The following is a 14523-nucleotide window of genomic DNA, read 5'->3' as shown; positions in this document are numbered from 1 at the left end:
TCTTGGTCTTAGTTGGAGTGTCAGGCTCCTAGAAGTCTATTATAATACACTAGCGGTCTCTAAATGGTTTTTTTTTAAAAAGCACATATACCCTTGACACAAGATTTATTTATATAATTCAAATATATTTTATACATTAATATAACACATTCTTGAATATGAATTTTAGAAGAATGAGTTAAAAATTTTAAACTAGGTGCAGGGGGATGTAGCTCAGTGGTAGAGCATCTGCTGGCATGGGCAAGTTCTGACTGAGTTCAATACCTAGTACTGCATAAATTAATAAATACCAATGAATCAAAGTAAATAAAATTTGTAAAGATTGCCTCCTGAACTTCAATGGCTGGCTTTAGGTTAGGGTTAAGAGCACCTTGGGCAGGACATGTATAAAATGATTTTGTCCTGTGTTCTCAGGGAGTCTCTGGAGGTCCCCCTCAGTGCCTAGCTCCTTTGGCTGGGTGGTAGGACAGCACAGTGGTGTTTACTCAGAACGACCTCCATGGAGTCTCTGACAGAGACCATGAAAAGCCTGCTATGATACCTGCTGCTACTTTTTCACGCATGCTGCCCGTGTCCAGAGTACCAGCAAGCATGTGAGGCACAGTAGCAGTGCCTTAAGGATACTTGAGGATTCTGGTGCCATTGGTCAGCAAATACGGAGACAGTACCTGGTGGGTAAAGAAAATACCATAGCTTTTCTCCCAGACCAGCCAGTCTTTCAAGTAAAGAACATAAAAGCCTCATGTTAGTGGGAAAAGTGGAAGGTATGATTATAAGGAAATGAGACCAACATTTATAATATAGATAAGTCTGCAAAACAGATTATTCTGTAGATACCATTATCCTGGTAGTGATAACAATAACATCACTGATTTTGATTGAGGCAAACATTTTACACGTATTATTTTATTAAATCTTCTCAAAGCCTTGTCAATGTAGGAGCTATGAGTCTGTCCAGCAGATGCTTGAGTGCCTACTTGGTGATGGTGCTGTGAGGAGATCGGGCGCAGGAAGACAGACAAGGCTCCTGTGTTCACATGAACAGTTCACAGTGCATGGGGAGCCAGATGCCCTGGGCCACTCATAGCAGAGGCATAAACTGGCTAAGCAAGGTGTCCCGTGTTACAGAGCTGCTGGATGTATGGATTATCAAGAAATGCTTTCAGAAGAAAAGGGTATTTGGGCTGTGTGTGGGGGTAACAGCTTTGGAGTAAAAAAGGTCAATGATCCTGGACAGTCCTATGTGTGTCATTTGATCTCTTCTTAGGTCATAAAACTTACAGAGGGCAGACTCTGTCTGATCCTTCTTGTGTCCTTCTCTACTCCTAGAACGGTATAGGTTCCAATGTGGTTTGGCACTAATTGCTACATGAATGATACATAAGAGGCGTGTATGTAAGACATCATGCCTCTCTAATGTTTTGGGGATGTCAGTCAGCAGCACACGTTTATTGAGTATTGGCTCTTTCTCTGATAGCATCATGCAGAAACACAGGATTTGTGTGATTGTAGTACATGAGTCTTGGTCCTCACCCATTGCCTTTTTCTTCAGGTAAGAATTGTTGGGAGTTCAAAAGCAAAGTGTCTCAGAGTCCAGCAGTCTCAGATGGTTCTGCCACAGTCCCATGTGTGAATAACACTCTTGTCCAACACAGAAGAACAGACACAACATCAGTAATAGCAGCACATATTTTTACAAGATTCATCTTTCCAAACCCCGCCCCATAGAAATCATAGCTTCTTTAATGTCCTGCTGGCTGTGTGAAAAACAGGAATTTATGTAGCAAGCCCTGCACAGCGAACCTTTTCCTGTTCGGAAAAAATTTTTTTTTTTTAATTGTTGGCAGAGTTAGTAGACAGCTCTCTTACTCAAAGAGTGACCTGAAATGTCCTCTTAGAAAAATATGCAGTATGATGTTTTGATAAGTAAGGGATTGCTATGGCCTAAAAAAAAAAAAAAAAACCCTGAGTACTGAATTAGTATATGTCCCACCTGCATTAGTGAACCTTCTTGAACTTTTTTGATTTCATTGTGATGTCTCCTGTGGTATTTGTTAAAGTGCCCTCAATTGCACTTGCATCTTGGGTATTGTAAAGCTGCACTCCACTCTCCCCAGGTCAGTGTAGACAACCAGGAAGCTGCTATCTGGGAAGATCTTTCTCCTCCTTTATCATTAACTAAATGTGACAGGGACAGGAGTCAAGCTTCCTTTCTTCCAGAGGTTTCATCTGAGCTTATCTGTGTGTCTATTGTGTTCAGAGAACAAAACTGTCATGATGGAATGTTGTGCAAATGCCCAGACTTCCAGTGTGTAGACAGCGTTGCAGGGTGCAGGGTCATAGCGCTTGGCTGCATTCCAGTGCTCCTCCAAGCAGGCTGCTGCTTTTAAGAAAGAGTTGAGAACTTGGGTTGCCAGAGTTTTGTGGGCATAGCAGATAAGTCTGAAGTGGGGGGGGGGGAGAGGGAGGGAGGGAGGGAGGAGAGGCCTTTCTGTGACATTTTGGGGATCTATGGGAATGAAATTGAACACAGAGAAATGTAGTCTTCAGCCTCTTCGGGGAATCATTTATGGCCTCTGTGTCCTCCTTGTGGCGTGTCTTGAGTTGGAGATAAATCATAGGCGGGAAGACAAAGTCTTGGAAACAAGAGACTGTCACTGCTGTGTGCCCATGCACCTGCCTAGCATCCAAGCCAGGAAAGCTTTTGTTCAGCTGTATTTGACCTGTGACCTGGGCACCCTGGCAGAAGAGCTTGTCACATAGCTGCTGTGCTGCAATTCTTGGACAGAATTTAGCACCGAAAGCATTTTGAAATGTGTTTTTTTCAGCTCTGACTGTTGGGCTTCCTTCTGATTTTTGTGTCTTCTTTTAGAAAGCAAGGTTTTCTACCCCTCTTTCTGTTTTCCACCTCCTTCAGTGAGAAAGACAAAGAGAACTCAGGGTTGTGTGTGAACCTGGCACTGTCCTGCTGTGCAGAGGATCTGCTCTGGTGCAGTGGTGGGTACTTGGGGGCATCCTTGCCCCTGGTCAATAGCAAGAGGATATGGGTAGTGTACCTACTTCCCTGGGTGACCACAAATCCGGACAGAGCCTTTTTGTGGCTCCAGAGAGGGACTGCAGGGAGGGAGAGTTCTCAGTCAGCTGAACCTTGCACCCATTTGGCAGAGGAGGCCAAGGAACTCAGGGGTCTAATATATTCAGTGTCCTGCTCCTGCACTAGAGATCAGGCTCCTGAGGCTGCTGCTTGAACAGACAGTGACTGTGCCCCAAACTGTGCTGGGGCAGAAACTGTCAGATAAGCTCTATTTGTTTCCCATAGGCTCTCCCAAATGTCAGGAGTCTGGCCACGTGTTGAGTAGGAGAATTATATTGGGGCTTCCTTGTCTACAGCTGAAGCCTAAGAGACTGTGGTCCTCTTTCCTCATATATTTGCAGTTGTGGGTTTGTCTGTACAATATACCTCTAAGCTCCCTCTAAGCTCTTCCCATATCCCTCAGAAAAAGAGTGGAGACACACAATTTAGAATTGTGTTCCTCCACTCCTGTTTATCCTCTCCAGTTACCTTTTTGGACAGAATATAGCTCCTAATGCAAGGTCATAGAGTTAGTTGGTTATTAGGGTAGAGGGGTACTACTTGAATGGAAATTTTTCCTTTATTGGTCAGTTAACTCTCTCAAATACAAAAAGACTGACTGTTTCCTGTTATCAACTTGAGAGGCTAATGGAATTCCAAGGTATAAAGTTTTAAGGCTTCTAGGTTTTAACTGAGAATATATCTAGTTTCATCTCCCCACTCCCACAATAATAGAAATAGAACTTCTCACTTGGTATAAATGGCCTGTTCCATTTTAAGAGAACTAGCAATTTGAGGAAAAGTGGAATGGAAAGGGGTCGTGATGGTACTTTGATATTCACTACTGTTTGCGTAGCATTACAGTGTGCAAAACTTTAGTGTTTTTTAAAATTTTTTTTATTTGTAGATGACATAATACCTTTATTTATCTATTTTATGTAGTGCTGAGGATGGAACTCAGTGCCTCACATGTGCTAGGCAAGTGCCTACCACTGAGCCACAACCCCTGCCCAACTTTAGTGGTTTTTAAAACCAGTTCCTGTAATTTCCCCATAAGATGTAGCCATATAAAAAGGTGTTTTTACTCATGCTTATTTAATTTAAAGATATAGGTTCTATTTTTCCTACACCAGCTTGAGATCTTTTGTATTGGGTCTAGAACTATTATGACTGTTCAGATTCAATCTGTACCATAAATTCTTCTAAAATTTTACCTGTCTTCCATATAAGACATGTTGAATAGTTAACTTTCCAAGTGGAGAAGTATTATACTTCTGACATTATGTGTTTGCTTTACAGAATTCAATTCGTCATAATCTGTCTCTACACAGCAAGTTCATACGTGTGCAGAATGAAGGAACTGGAAAAAGTTCTTGGTGGATGCTCAATCCAGAGGGAGGCAAGAGTGGAAAATCCCCCAGGAGAAGAGCTGCATCCATGGACAACAACAGTAAATTTGCTAAGAGCCGAGGCCGAGCTGCCAAGAAAAAAGCATCCCTTCAGTCTGGCCAGGAGGGTGCTGGCGACAGCCCTGGATCTCAGTTTTCCAAGTGGCCTGCGAGCCCTGGCTCCCACAGCAACGATGACTTCGATAACTGGAGTACCTTTCGCCCTCGAACTAGCTCAAATGCTAGTACTATTAGTGGGAGACTTTCTCCCATTATGACGGAACAAGATGATCTGGGAGATGGGGATGTGCATTCTCTGGTGTACCCACCATCTGCCTCAAAGATGGCTTCTACTCTGCCCAGTCTGTCTGAGATAAGCAATCCTGAAAACATGGAAAACCTTTTGGATAATCTCAACCTTCTGTCATCCCCAACATCATTAACTGTTTCAACCCAGTCATCACCTGGCAACATGATGCAGCAGACACCATGCTACTCGTTTGCACCACCAAGCACCAGTCTGAACTCACCCAGTCCAAACTACCAAAAATATACATATGGCCAGTCCAGCATGAGCCCTTTGTCCCAGATGCCTATGCAAACACTGCAGGACAACAAATCAAGCTATGGAGGATTGAATCAGTTTAACTGTGCACAGGGACTCTTGAAGGAGTTACTTACTTCTGATTCTCCTCCCCATAATGACATTATGTCATCAGTTGATCCTGGGGTGGCCCAACCCAACAGCCGGGTTCTGGGTCAGAATGTGATGTTGGGTCCTAATTCAGTCATGCCAGCCTATGGCAACCAGGCATCTCATAATAAAATGATGAATCCCAGCTCCCATACCCACCCTGGACATGCCCAGCAAACATCTGCAGTTAATGGGCGTGCCCTGCCCCACACGGTGAACACCATGCCTCACACATCAGGTATGAACCGCCTGACCCCAGTGAAGACACCTTTACAAGTGCCTCTGCCCCACCACATGCAGATGAGTGCCCTGGGTGGCTACTCCTCAGTGAGCAGCTGCAATGGCTATGGCAGGATGGGCGTTCTCCACCAGGAGAAGCTCCCCAGTGACTTGGACGGCATGTTTATTGAGCGCTTGGACTGTGACATGGAATCCATAATTCGGAACGACCTCATGGATGGAGATACCTTGGATTTTAACTTTGACAATGTGTTGCCCAACCAAAGCTTCCCGCACGGTGTCAAGACGACGACACACAGCTGGGTGTCAGGCTGAGTTAGTGAGCAGGTAAGTTCACCCCAATATCAAAAGGCCTCTTGAAGAGTAGAACTTAAAAGAGAGGAACACGGTAATTTGCCACGTATCTCCATGGTTAGGACTTTCTTGATATCAACTGACTGTCCCTTGCAGCAAGACATCTTTTATCCATTCCCCACCCCCCTTTTTTGCAGCTTATCCATTTGCCTTTTGAGCTTAAAAATACAAGAAAGCATCTTTTTAACTGCTTTAAAGATTTTTTGACAGTTAGACGGCTTCTTTTAGTAGCTCTTCAACAAATGAGTACATTTGATACAAATCAAATGCTGAAGGGTTTTTTTAAAGTGGAACTTTTTTCCCAATGAATGATTTTTTAGAGCAGTTTGAGAAAGCACTAGCTTCCCCTAAACCCCACCCCAAGTATGTGTGTATCACTCTAGTTTGTGAAGTTGAATTGATTTTAATTTGGCTGTATTTTCACTGTGTGTGTATATGTGTGTATGTTTGTGTTTTTCCCCCTAGGCTACACTTAGGAACGTACTTCAGATTGTCTGACAGCAGGAACTGAGAGAAGCAGTCCAAAGATGTCCTTCACCCCTCTTTTAGTTTTCTTGATTTAACACACACACACACACACACACACACACACACATAAAATAAAAATAAAAAAAAAACAAAACCTTTTTTCCTTTCGTCAGACTTGGCAGCAAAGACACTTTTCCTGTACAGGATGTTTGCCCAGTGTTTGCAGGTTATGTGCTGCTGTAGATAAGGACTGTGCCATTGGAAATTTCATTACAATGAAGTGCCAAACTCACTACACCATATAATTGCAGAAAAGACTTTCAGATCCTGGTGTGCTTTCAAGTTTTGTATATAAGCAGTAGATACAGAATTGTATCTGTGTGTTTTTGGTTTGTTGTTGTTTTGTTTTTGTTTTTTGGAATATCCATTTGGTCCAAGGAAAGTTTATACTCTTTTTGTAATACTGTGATGGTCTCATGTCTTGATAAGTTTAACTTTTGTTTGTACCACCTGTGTTCTGCTGAAGTGATCACAAAGAACTAAGATCTTCATTCTGCACCTCCATTGAACAGCATTGGACCTGTTCACATGCCACAGGATTCACATGAGAACCAAGTAGCCTGTTATCAATCTGCTGAATTAATGGACTTATCAAACTTTGGGGGGAAAAGAGATTAAATGCCAGCCTTGTACAGGTCTTTTCTATTTTTGTTGTTGTTGTTTATTTTGTTATTTGCAAATTTGTACAAACACTTAAAATGGTTCTAATTTCCAGATAAATGATTTTTGATGTTATTGTTGCAACTTGAGATCATTTTTGGAATAGATATTGAACTGTAATGTTTTCTTAAAACTAGAGTCTACTTTGTTACATTGTCTGCTTGTAAATTTGTGGAATCACAGGTATTTGGGGCAGCACTCATGATTTTCATTTTGTATTTCTAACTGGATTAGTACTAATTTTATACGTGCTTAACTGGTTTCACTTGGGATGCTACTTGGTGATGTTTCTGACTAATCTTAAATCATTGTAATTAGTACCTGCATACTCAACGTTTCTGGCCCTGTTTGGGCAGGAAAGTGATGTATAGTTATGGACACTTACTTTGTGTTTCGTATTTAGAAGAACTTAATATGTTTTTATGTATGTATTTTTAAGAAATTTCACCTTATCTTGCCCTGTGAACTATGTGTGCCGCATAGTGTCCAGTCTTCTGATAGATGCCTGTGTGTGGCATCGTTGCAGTTACTCCGGGGAGGCCTCATAATGTTTGGAAATCAGAAGGGGCACCTGCATCTAAAATAATGATCTTTTGTCAAATTTGGGGTTTCTTTTAGCTTAACCTTTTTGAGTTGTGCTTCAGTAAAAGTGTTCATTACAACTGCTCTGATTTCGGTCCTGATGGTTGATTTTGTAGCTCTGTCTTGAGGAATCATGTCAGTCTTCGCTCTGTCCCTTTCCCTTCTGTCCTGCAAAGTTGAAGGGAAGAAGTTTTAAAAGTGGGACTTAAGTGATTTTTTTAGAATGCTTTATGTTCATAAGTACAAATGACAACCAGATGGAATAGAACTTGTTTAAAAATTGGGGCAATTAATTGGAAAACCATCTGTAAGCTGTATATTTGAATTTATTTTAAAAGCTTTAGTTTAAGTAAAGAATTTGAAAATTTCTTCAGCCTTTAGCAACCTAAACTATAACTGTGAGCATTACATTTTAATACTTTCCAGTTACCTGAGTCTGATAGACTAGGTTAATTGGCTTCACCTCACATTCAGTCTGTTTCAAATCATGTGGAAAGTCTGAAATCATCCCAGAAAGGGACAGGTGCACACAGTTTTCCTTTTGCTTTCTTGAGAAGGCTCTGGTTTCTGTGCACACAGCCTAAACCACCCTTGCTTTTTTCCTAGTATGTTAATTGCATCTTCATTGGCTTCATTTTTCCTGCACATTTAACAAGAACACATGTGTTCATGATCGATTTCCAGCAGTAGGCCGGCTCTGTTGTAAGCTTCCCACTGTGATTTTTACTGTTCCAAACACTCTAACCAGCCACCCCTCTGACCATTTTCTGTTCGGGCACTCCAAAACATGGCTTGTTTTAGAAAGCTTAGTTTCCCCAAGCAGAGCCTCCTGCATACATAATAGAACTTGTTGGTGTCGAAGAACTCGGGTGCTCATTTCTGTTCCTGTGTCTTCTCATTTTCCTTCCCTCACATACCATCGCTTCACCATTACAGAGGGAGCCTCGGCGTTCGTGTTCATTCATTGCAGAGGCATCTACAGCTGAAATCACTGTAAACTCTTACTACTTGGTAGAATGACTTTCCTCCTGAGTTTGTCCTGCTCACTCTACAACCTATGCCCCATTTTTCTTGGTGTTAAAGCCCAAATATAAATCCTGCACACCTCTCTGTGTACCAAAAGTCTAGGGAAAAGCATCTTGTCTATTTGGAAAGTAAACATCATGTGGCCTCCGGGAGTTCTTTTTCTTTAGGAATACTGACTTTCTGGAATAATTAGTATATTATTGTACATGATTGCTTTGTGAAATGTGCAAATGATATCACCTATGCAGCCTTGTTTGATTTATTTCCTCTGGTTTGTACTGTTATTAAAAGCATATTGTATTATAGAGCTATTCAGATATTTTAAATATAAAGATGTATTGTTTCCGTAATATAGATGTATGGACTATATTTAGGTAATAGATGCATTACTTGGAAAGTTCTGCTTTGACAAACTGACAAAGTCTAGGTTAATTAGCAAATTGTATCTCAGTTAGCAGTAAATCAGTGGAACATGCCAAGAAAAGGATAAGGATACTTAAAATGGAAATAGTTCTCCAAAGGTATACAATTTGGACTTGTTCAGCTGCTCAGTATATGTTACCAATATTCCCTCAGGCTCCCACCCCAAACTTGAAATTCTTCTAGTTCTTAAGAGTTCCTAATTTATAACTGATTTTAAAATTAGAAGTTTCTCTAGAGGTTTTAGTTTGGGAGTAATCATTCAGTTAAAAGTACAGTGTGGTTTATGCAAACAAATAGCTTGGCATTAAAATTGGCCCCTTCTTAAGGTGGGGCCCAGCCTGGCACTGTGGCCAGGGTGGCCATGTAAGTCCCGTCAGGATAGTCACGCCCTCCCGCATTTCCACATGAGTTTAGTAACAGTGCAGATTCCATGTCCCTGTTCTGATACCCTCTGAGAAGTGCCTGATGATGCTGATGTACTTACAGACACAAGAACAATCTTTGCTATAATTGTATAAAGCCATAAATGTACATAAATTATCTTTAAATGGTTTGGTGTCTTTCTTTACTTAATTGTTCAGAATAAGCTCTTCATTAGAAATTTTTGTTTGTTTAGCTATCAAGTACTTGAGTTAAACCTTTTAAACACATGTTTATTCAAATCGGTATTTCCTTTGGAGGAAAGGGGAACAATCCCTCTAGAACCAAGCCTTGCCCCCGGAGATGGAACAAGTACAGTCTCTGCCAACAAGCAGTCCCTGAGAACTTAATCGTTGGAATATCTAAAACTACTTCTGCTCCAGTAATTCCGAAGTAAATTCCAGTGAAATCTCATGTTAGAACAGACCGTGCTGGAGGTGAAAGCACTGTGAAGGCAAGTCAGGAGGGTCCTGAACAGGAGGCCACGGGCAGGCAGACACCAGTAGTATGGAGGAGATGATGGCCTTCCAGGTCCAGATGTGCTACTGTCACCACTACACACCTGGTTAGAGGAGGATGATGAGTCCTTTCAGTGATTATAGGTCAGAAGTTTCCATGTTTGCTCAGAATCTGCCTGAGGAATGAACTAGGATTCTAGTAACATGGTTCAAATGCATTTTATTTTTTTTTAGAGAGAGAGAGAGAGATTTTTAATATTTATTTTTTAGTTCTCGGCGGACACAACATCTTTGTTTGTATGTGGTGCTGAGGATCGAACCTGGGCCGCACGTATGCCAGGTGAGCGCGCTACTGCTTGAGCCACATCCCCAGCATTTTAAAACAAGGCTTAAGCCCAGGTCTCTGCTTGCTTTGAATACTAGTGGGCAGGTGGGTGAATGAATTAGAATAACAAGGAAATAATTCTTTCTAATATTTATCTCTTGAGACCAGTAGGTCGGTGATCTTGCAGGGTTATATTTCCCCCTCCTCCTGAAGTGGAACATGGATCAGAAGCCTGCTATATAGAACAGGTAAAAGCATCTGTTCCCGGATCCTGAGGCTCATGCACAGATCAGTGTGAAAACTGCTGACCAAGTCCAAATGCAGAAAGACCTACTTCCAGCTTTCACAACCTGTGCATTCACACAAAACCATGCATCTGATGCATTTCTTGAGAACAGTGCCCACATTTTACATTACTTTGTCAAGAACACAAGCAGGAAAACCTTCTTGAGTGCTACCTTGGGAGGAGCTTGTTGCTTAGCTCTTTAAGACTTCCTTCCTTTGACAATATCTAGGTCCCTGCTACAACAAGTGATGGTAGTAGATCAGGATGTGTACCTAGGATTGCTTCTTGACCTGTGAACCAGCCACGCTGAGGACTTTGCCTTGGCTGTTTCTCTGTGTTTGAGGTGGACTATAATGATAATTAAGCTATTCCACCTTACAGTGGTTGGTGTGGTCACATTAGGTAGGTGGAGGGCTGAACCAAGCACTGTACTAAGTGGCAGTCTCTGAAGTAGACACTGTCATATATACATTGAACCTCATATCATTTGAAAGTGCTTATTAGGGCATGTGAGCCTACAGTTGGGCTGTGGCCTCTAAAATGAGGGTGTATTCATGGTAGGTTTCCTTATTATGATTGTTTCATTATTTGATGTAAAAGTTGCTCTAGCAATAATGTATATATATGGAATCGGGTGTTTTCAAGTTTAATGCATTATGTCCCATCGTCCCATTTATGGAACACCTATAGGAATTTAAATTGAGCAACAAATATACCACTTGTGGCAACTTTGAAAAATATTTGTGGTTTTAGAGTTCTTCTGAAGAAAATAACAAGTGAATAATTACTGAGCATATCTATTAATGTTAATTCATTAGTAATATTTATGATAAAAATTATACAATGAACTCTATATTATTATTTCCAACCTATTTTCAGTCACCTGTGTTGGTCTAATTGAACTATTCATAGAAATTGAGGATTTAGGACTTACTGGGTTAAGTAACAGGAAAATGTGTGAGACTGGGATGGGATACAAAAGAAGGTAGGTGTATCCTGGGATGAAGGAGGAAGGGAGGCAGGTGGTCCTGGGTGGTAGTGGGCAGTACATCTGAAAACCAGATATGAAATGGAGCCCACCGAGGTGAGAGATGAAGGCCTGAGGATCCATAGGCTAGAGGAAGCTACAGAGTCTCAGGCATCTAGAAGGTAAGAACTCTCCCTTTCTGAAGCCAGCTGGGAAGAGGACACCTTCTGTGCAGATGTCTGGTTTTGGCAGTATGGTTGTGAGAGGAGGAAGCTCCATTCTGGGAAGGCACCCACCTATTAGAGGAGAGAGGGCAAAAAAGAGATTCCCTGGACTTAAGCCAATTTTTCTTAGCTTGATATTCCCCATGAACCTTCAGGCTGAAGAAACTTACTGACCATTAGTACCTTTACATGTTCACAAGTCCCAAAAGTAGAAGTCTTGCTTGCACTGGAAGCTAGAGATTTTCATTCTTCAGGGAAAGAAAGGCAACTTTGTGACAGCTTGCTGTTCATTCTTTACATTCTTCATGAGCTTCAGAACCTACATCAGCTTTCAGAATTCACACAAAATTAAAAGTTTGCAGATAGGTAGCTAGGTGCCTTGTTGGATTCTTGGTTTCTATGACCATCTTGGGGATTGTAACTAATAAAATCACTTCCCAAGTGAAATGATGTTAGGTAAGCAGGCAGCTGGTGGGCCATTTTAAACCAGATTTGAATTGAGATAAAAGAGAGATCCCTTTGCACTTCTGTGCTTGATTCCAGAATAAGCCAGAGATGCCTGCCCATGGGGTGTTTGGAAAGTGGAAAGCTTCCCAATGCTTCAGTAGTCATTTCCCCACAGATGGGTAAGTTGAGGATACTTTCTGCTACCTGCCTTACAGGTTTGATGTGAGGATTAGAGGGTGAGGTAATGTCTGTGAGTGGCTTCCTGTGCCTGGGAGAAAAACTGCTCATGTGAGTTGGTGTCAGCTTAGGTAATAGTAGGTTTTGGGGATTTGCTTCCTTAGTGGGGCTCCTGGATAGTCGGCATCTCCCTTGCAGGGTAAATAGGAGAGCTTTTTGGTTCATCTTCTTTCCTTTTTAAAAATTTTTACATTCTTTTATTGACACATAATTGTACATAATTTATGGGATGCGTTGTGATGTTTAATGTATACAAGGTTACAGAGCATTATGTAATGGTCAAATCAGGGTAATTAATGTATCCATCACCTTAAACATTTTTGGCTTAGGTGAGGTTTACCTGAACATCTGCTCATTTACACCACCCACCATCTAAACTGCTGTTCTCTTCAAGGCAGTGTGAGCCTAGGGCCCCTCCCTAGCCCATCCCTGACCTGTCCTTAGCCTGTCGCAGGATGCTTCTCTGTCTTCACCTGCTGTGAGCTTTAAGCTGAGCTGTTGCATGAAAATCAGTGGGCCCTACTGCAGCTGCAGAGCTAGCCCTCTTGCTGAACAGGACTAGCGGTGGCTTTCCCATACCCATCTATGGTGAGGGTCATACCGGAGTGGAGGTTGGGGACAGTGCAGCAGGTGAGATAGTGTCTCTCTCACCCCAAATGCACTTCTTTTCCTTCTCAGACCTGCTCTTGGGGAAAGAAGAGCACATTGGTTCCTGTCCCTGGAACTGGAAGCCTTTTCGGGCGGGGATGCTTGGTTCATTCAAGTTTTTCTGCATTTCCATTTGTTGTTCTCCATCTCTTACGCAAGGGGAGTAGGTGGCTTGCAAGACTCAAATTCCAGGAGAGTTATTAGGCTTTTCTCAGAAACTCTAGAAGTACTACCAGTACTAAATTGTGAACCTGATACATGCCCAATACCAACTTGTGATAATTGTTCTCAAAAGAGTTCTTCACCATGGACCTATACTAAACATGTTCAGAGACATTTTACCTTACTTGACCTTGACCTCACCCCAGGGCAGAGTTAGACTCAAGGTCTCCATGTGCCTTTTGTGGGCTATCCGTCTGCAAAATTGGGAAGGAGGAAAGGAGAGGAAAAGACTCATGTTGAGGAGGATACTGTTGGGTGCCTGGGCCCAGTGGCTCAGTTCCCAAGAACAGATGGTTAAACTTGTGGGAATTTTGTGAGCTGATTTTTTAATAACTCTGTATTAACAAGTTAGATAAATTCAATATTAAGTAAATTTTATTTAAAAACCAAAGTAGTAAATATTCAACACTTTCTAATGATTGTACTCCATTTTACCCTGGTCAACTATTAAGATTATCACAGCTGCTGTATCTCTCTGGTAAGGATACTGTGGTGGTGTGCTGCTGTCACATATGTTGAAGCCCAATAGTTTCACCTTCATGAATAAAATTTGAACGGGGCCAGGCACAGTGGTGCATGCCTATAATCCCAGTGGTTCAGGAGGCTGAGGCAGGAGGATCGTGGTGAGTTCAAAGCCAACCTCAGCAAAAGCAAGGCTCTAAGCAACTCAGTGAGTCCCTGCCTCTAAATAAAATACAAAATAGGGCTGAGGATGCGGCTCAGTGGTGGAGTGCCCCTGAGTTCAATCCCCAGTACTGAAAAAAAGAAAAACATTTTTTGAATGAGGGTTTAAAGTAGTGTAAATCAGTTAAGTTTATTGAGAAACCCATTGAGAAAATAGTTGGTGGATTGGGGTACAAGACCACTTGTCAAATCCTGGCCAAATTGCCACTGTATGTTCACTATAGATAAAAGGGTCTGACAAAACTTAATGCATTCTGCGAGAATTTTTAATGAGGAGTAATGTTTATTATTGCTAAGTTGTTCACTGCACATCCTTTGCATCAGCAAATGTGAAATAAATTTAAGTATATGCAGGCATGCCTGGTTTTCCCACAGAGCAGATTAATTATTTAAATAGCACACACTGACTGGGTGTATGAAGGCAAGATCGCCAGTGATTTTGATGAGAGAACTGGGAGTCTGGGGGTAAGAGAATGAGAGAACAGGAGGTTGAGGGGGCGAGGCACAGTCAGGGTGGTAGTGACTGAAAGCTGTAAGGTACAGGGCCCTAGGGTGGAAGGGGTTGGGAGATGCTCAGGCCTCAAGGTTGAGTGCTGTGTGCAGAGTGGATGTCAAAACTAACTAAAGGGACAGTGGG

At 41.9% G+C, this 14523-nt stretch overlaps 1 protein-coding gene across 1 annotated transcript in view; it reads left to right on the top strand.

Annotated features, from left to right (window-relative positions):
- Positions 1 to 6334, top strand: part of Foxo1 (forkhead box O1) — an 89829-nt gene extending 83495 nt beyond the window's left edge. Inside the window, exons 2-3 of the mRNA XM_077795160.1 lie at positions 4373 to 5722; positions 6215 to 6334. Of these exons, the coding sequence (XP_077651286.1) occupies positions 4373 to 5710 (1338 nt within the window). The 3' untranslated portion in view covers positions 5711 to 5722; positions 6215 to 6334. The remainder of the gene's footprint in view (positions 1 to 4372; positions 5723 to 6214) is intronic.
- The last annotated feature ends 8189 nt before the right edge of the window (positions 6335 to 14523 follow it).

The sequence above is a fragment of the Urocitellus parryii genome, chromosome 2 (genome assembly GCF_045843805.1).
Source record: "Urocitellus parryii isolate mUroPar1 chromosome 2, mUroPar1.hap1, whole genome shotgun sequence".
NCBI classification, from domain to species: Eukaryota; Metazoa; Chordata; class Mammalia; order Rodentia; family Sciuridae; genus Urocitellus; species Urocitellus parryii.
The sequence above is the reverse complement of the archived record's forward strand: the minus strand, read 5'-3'. Positions and strand labels throughout refer to the sequence as shown.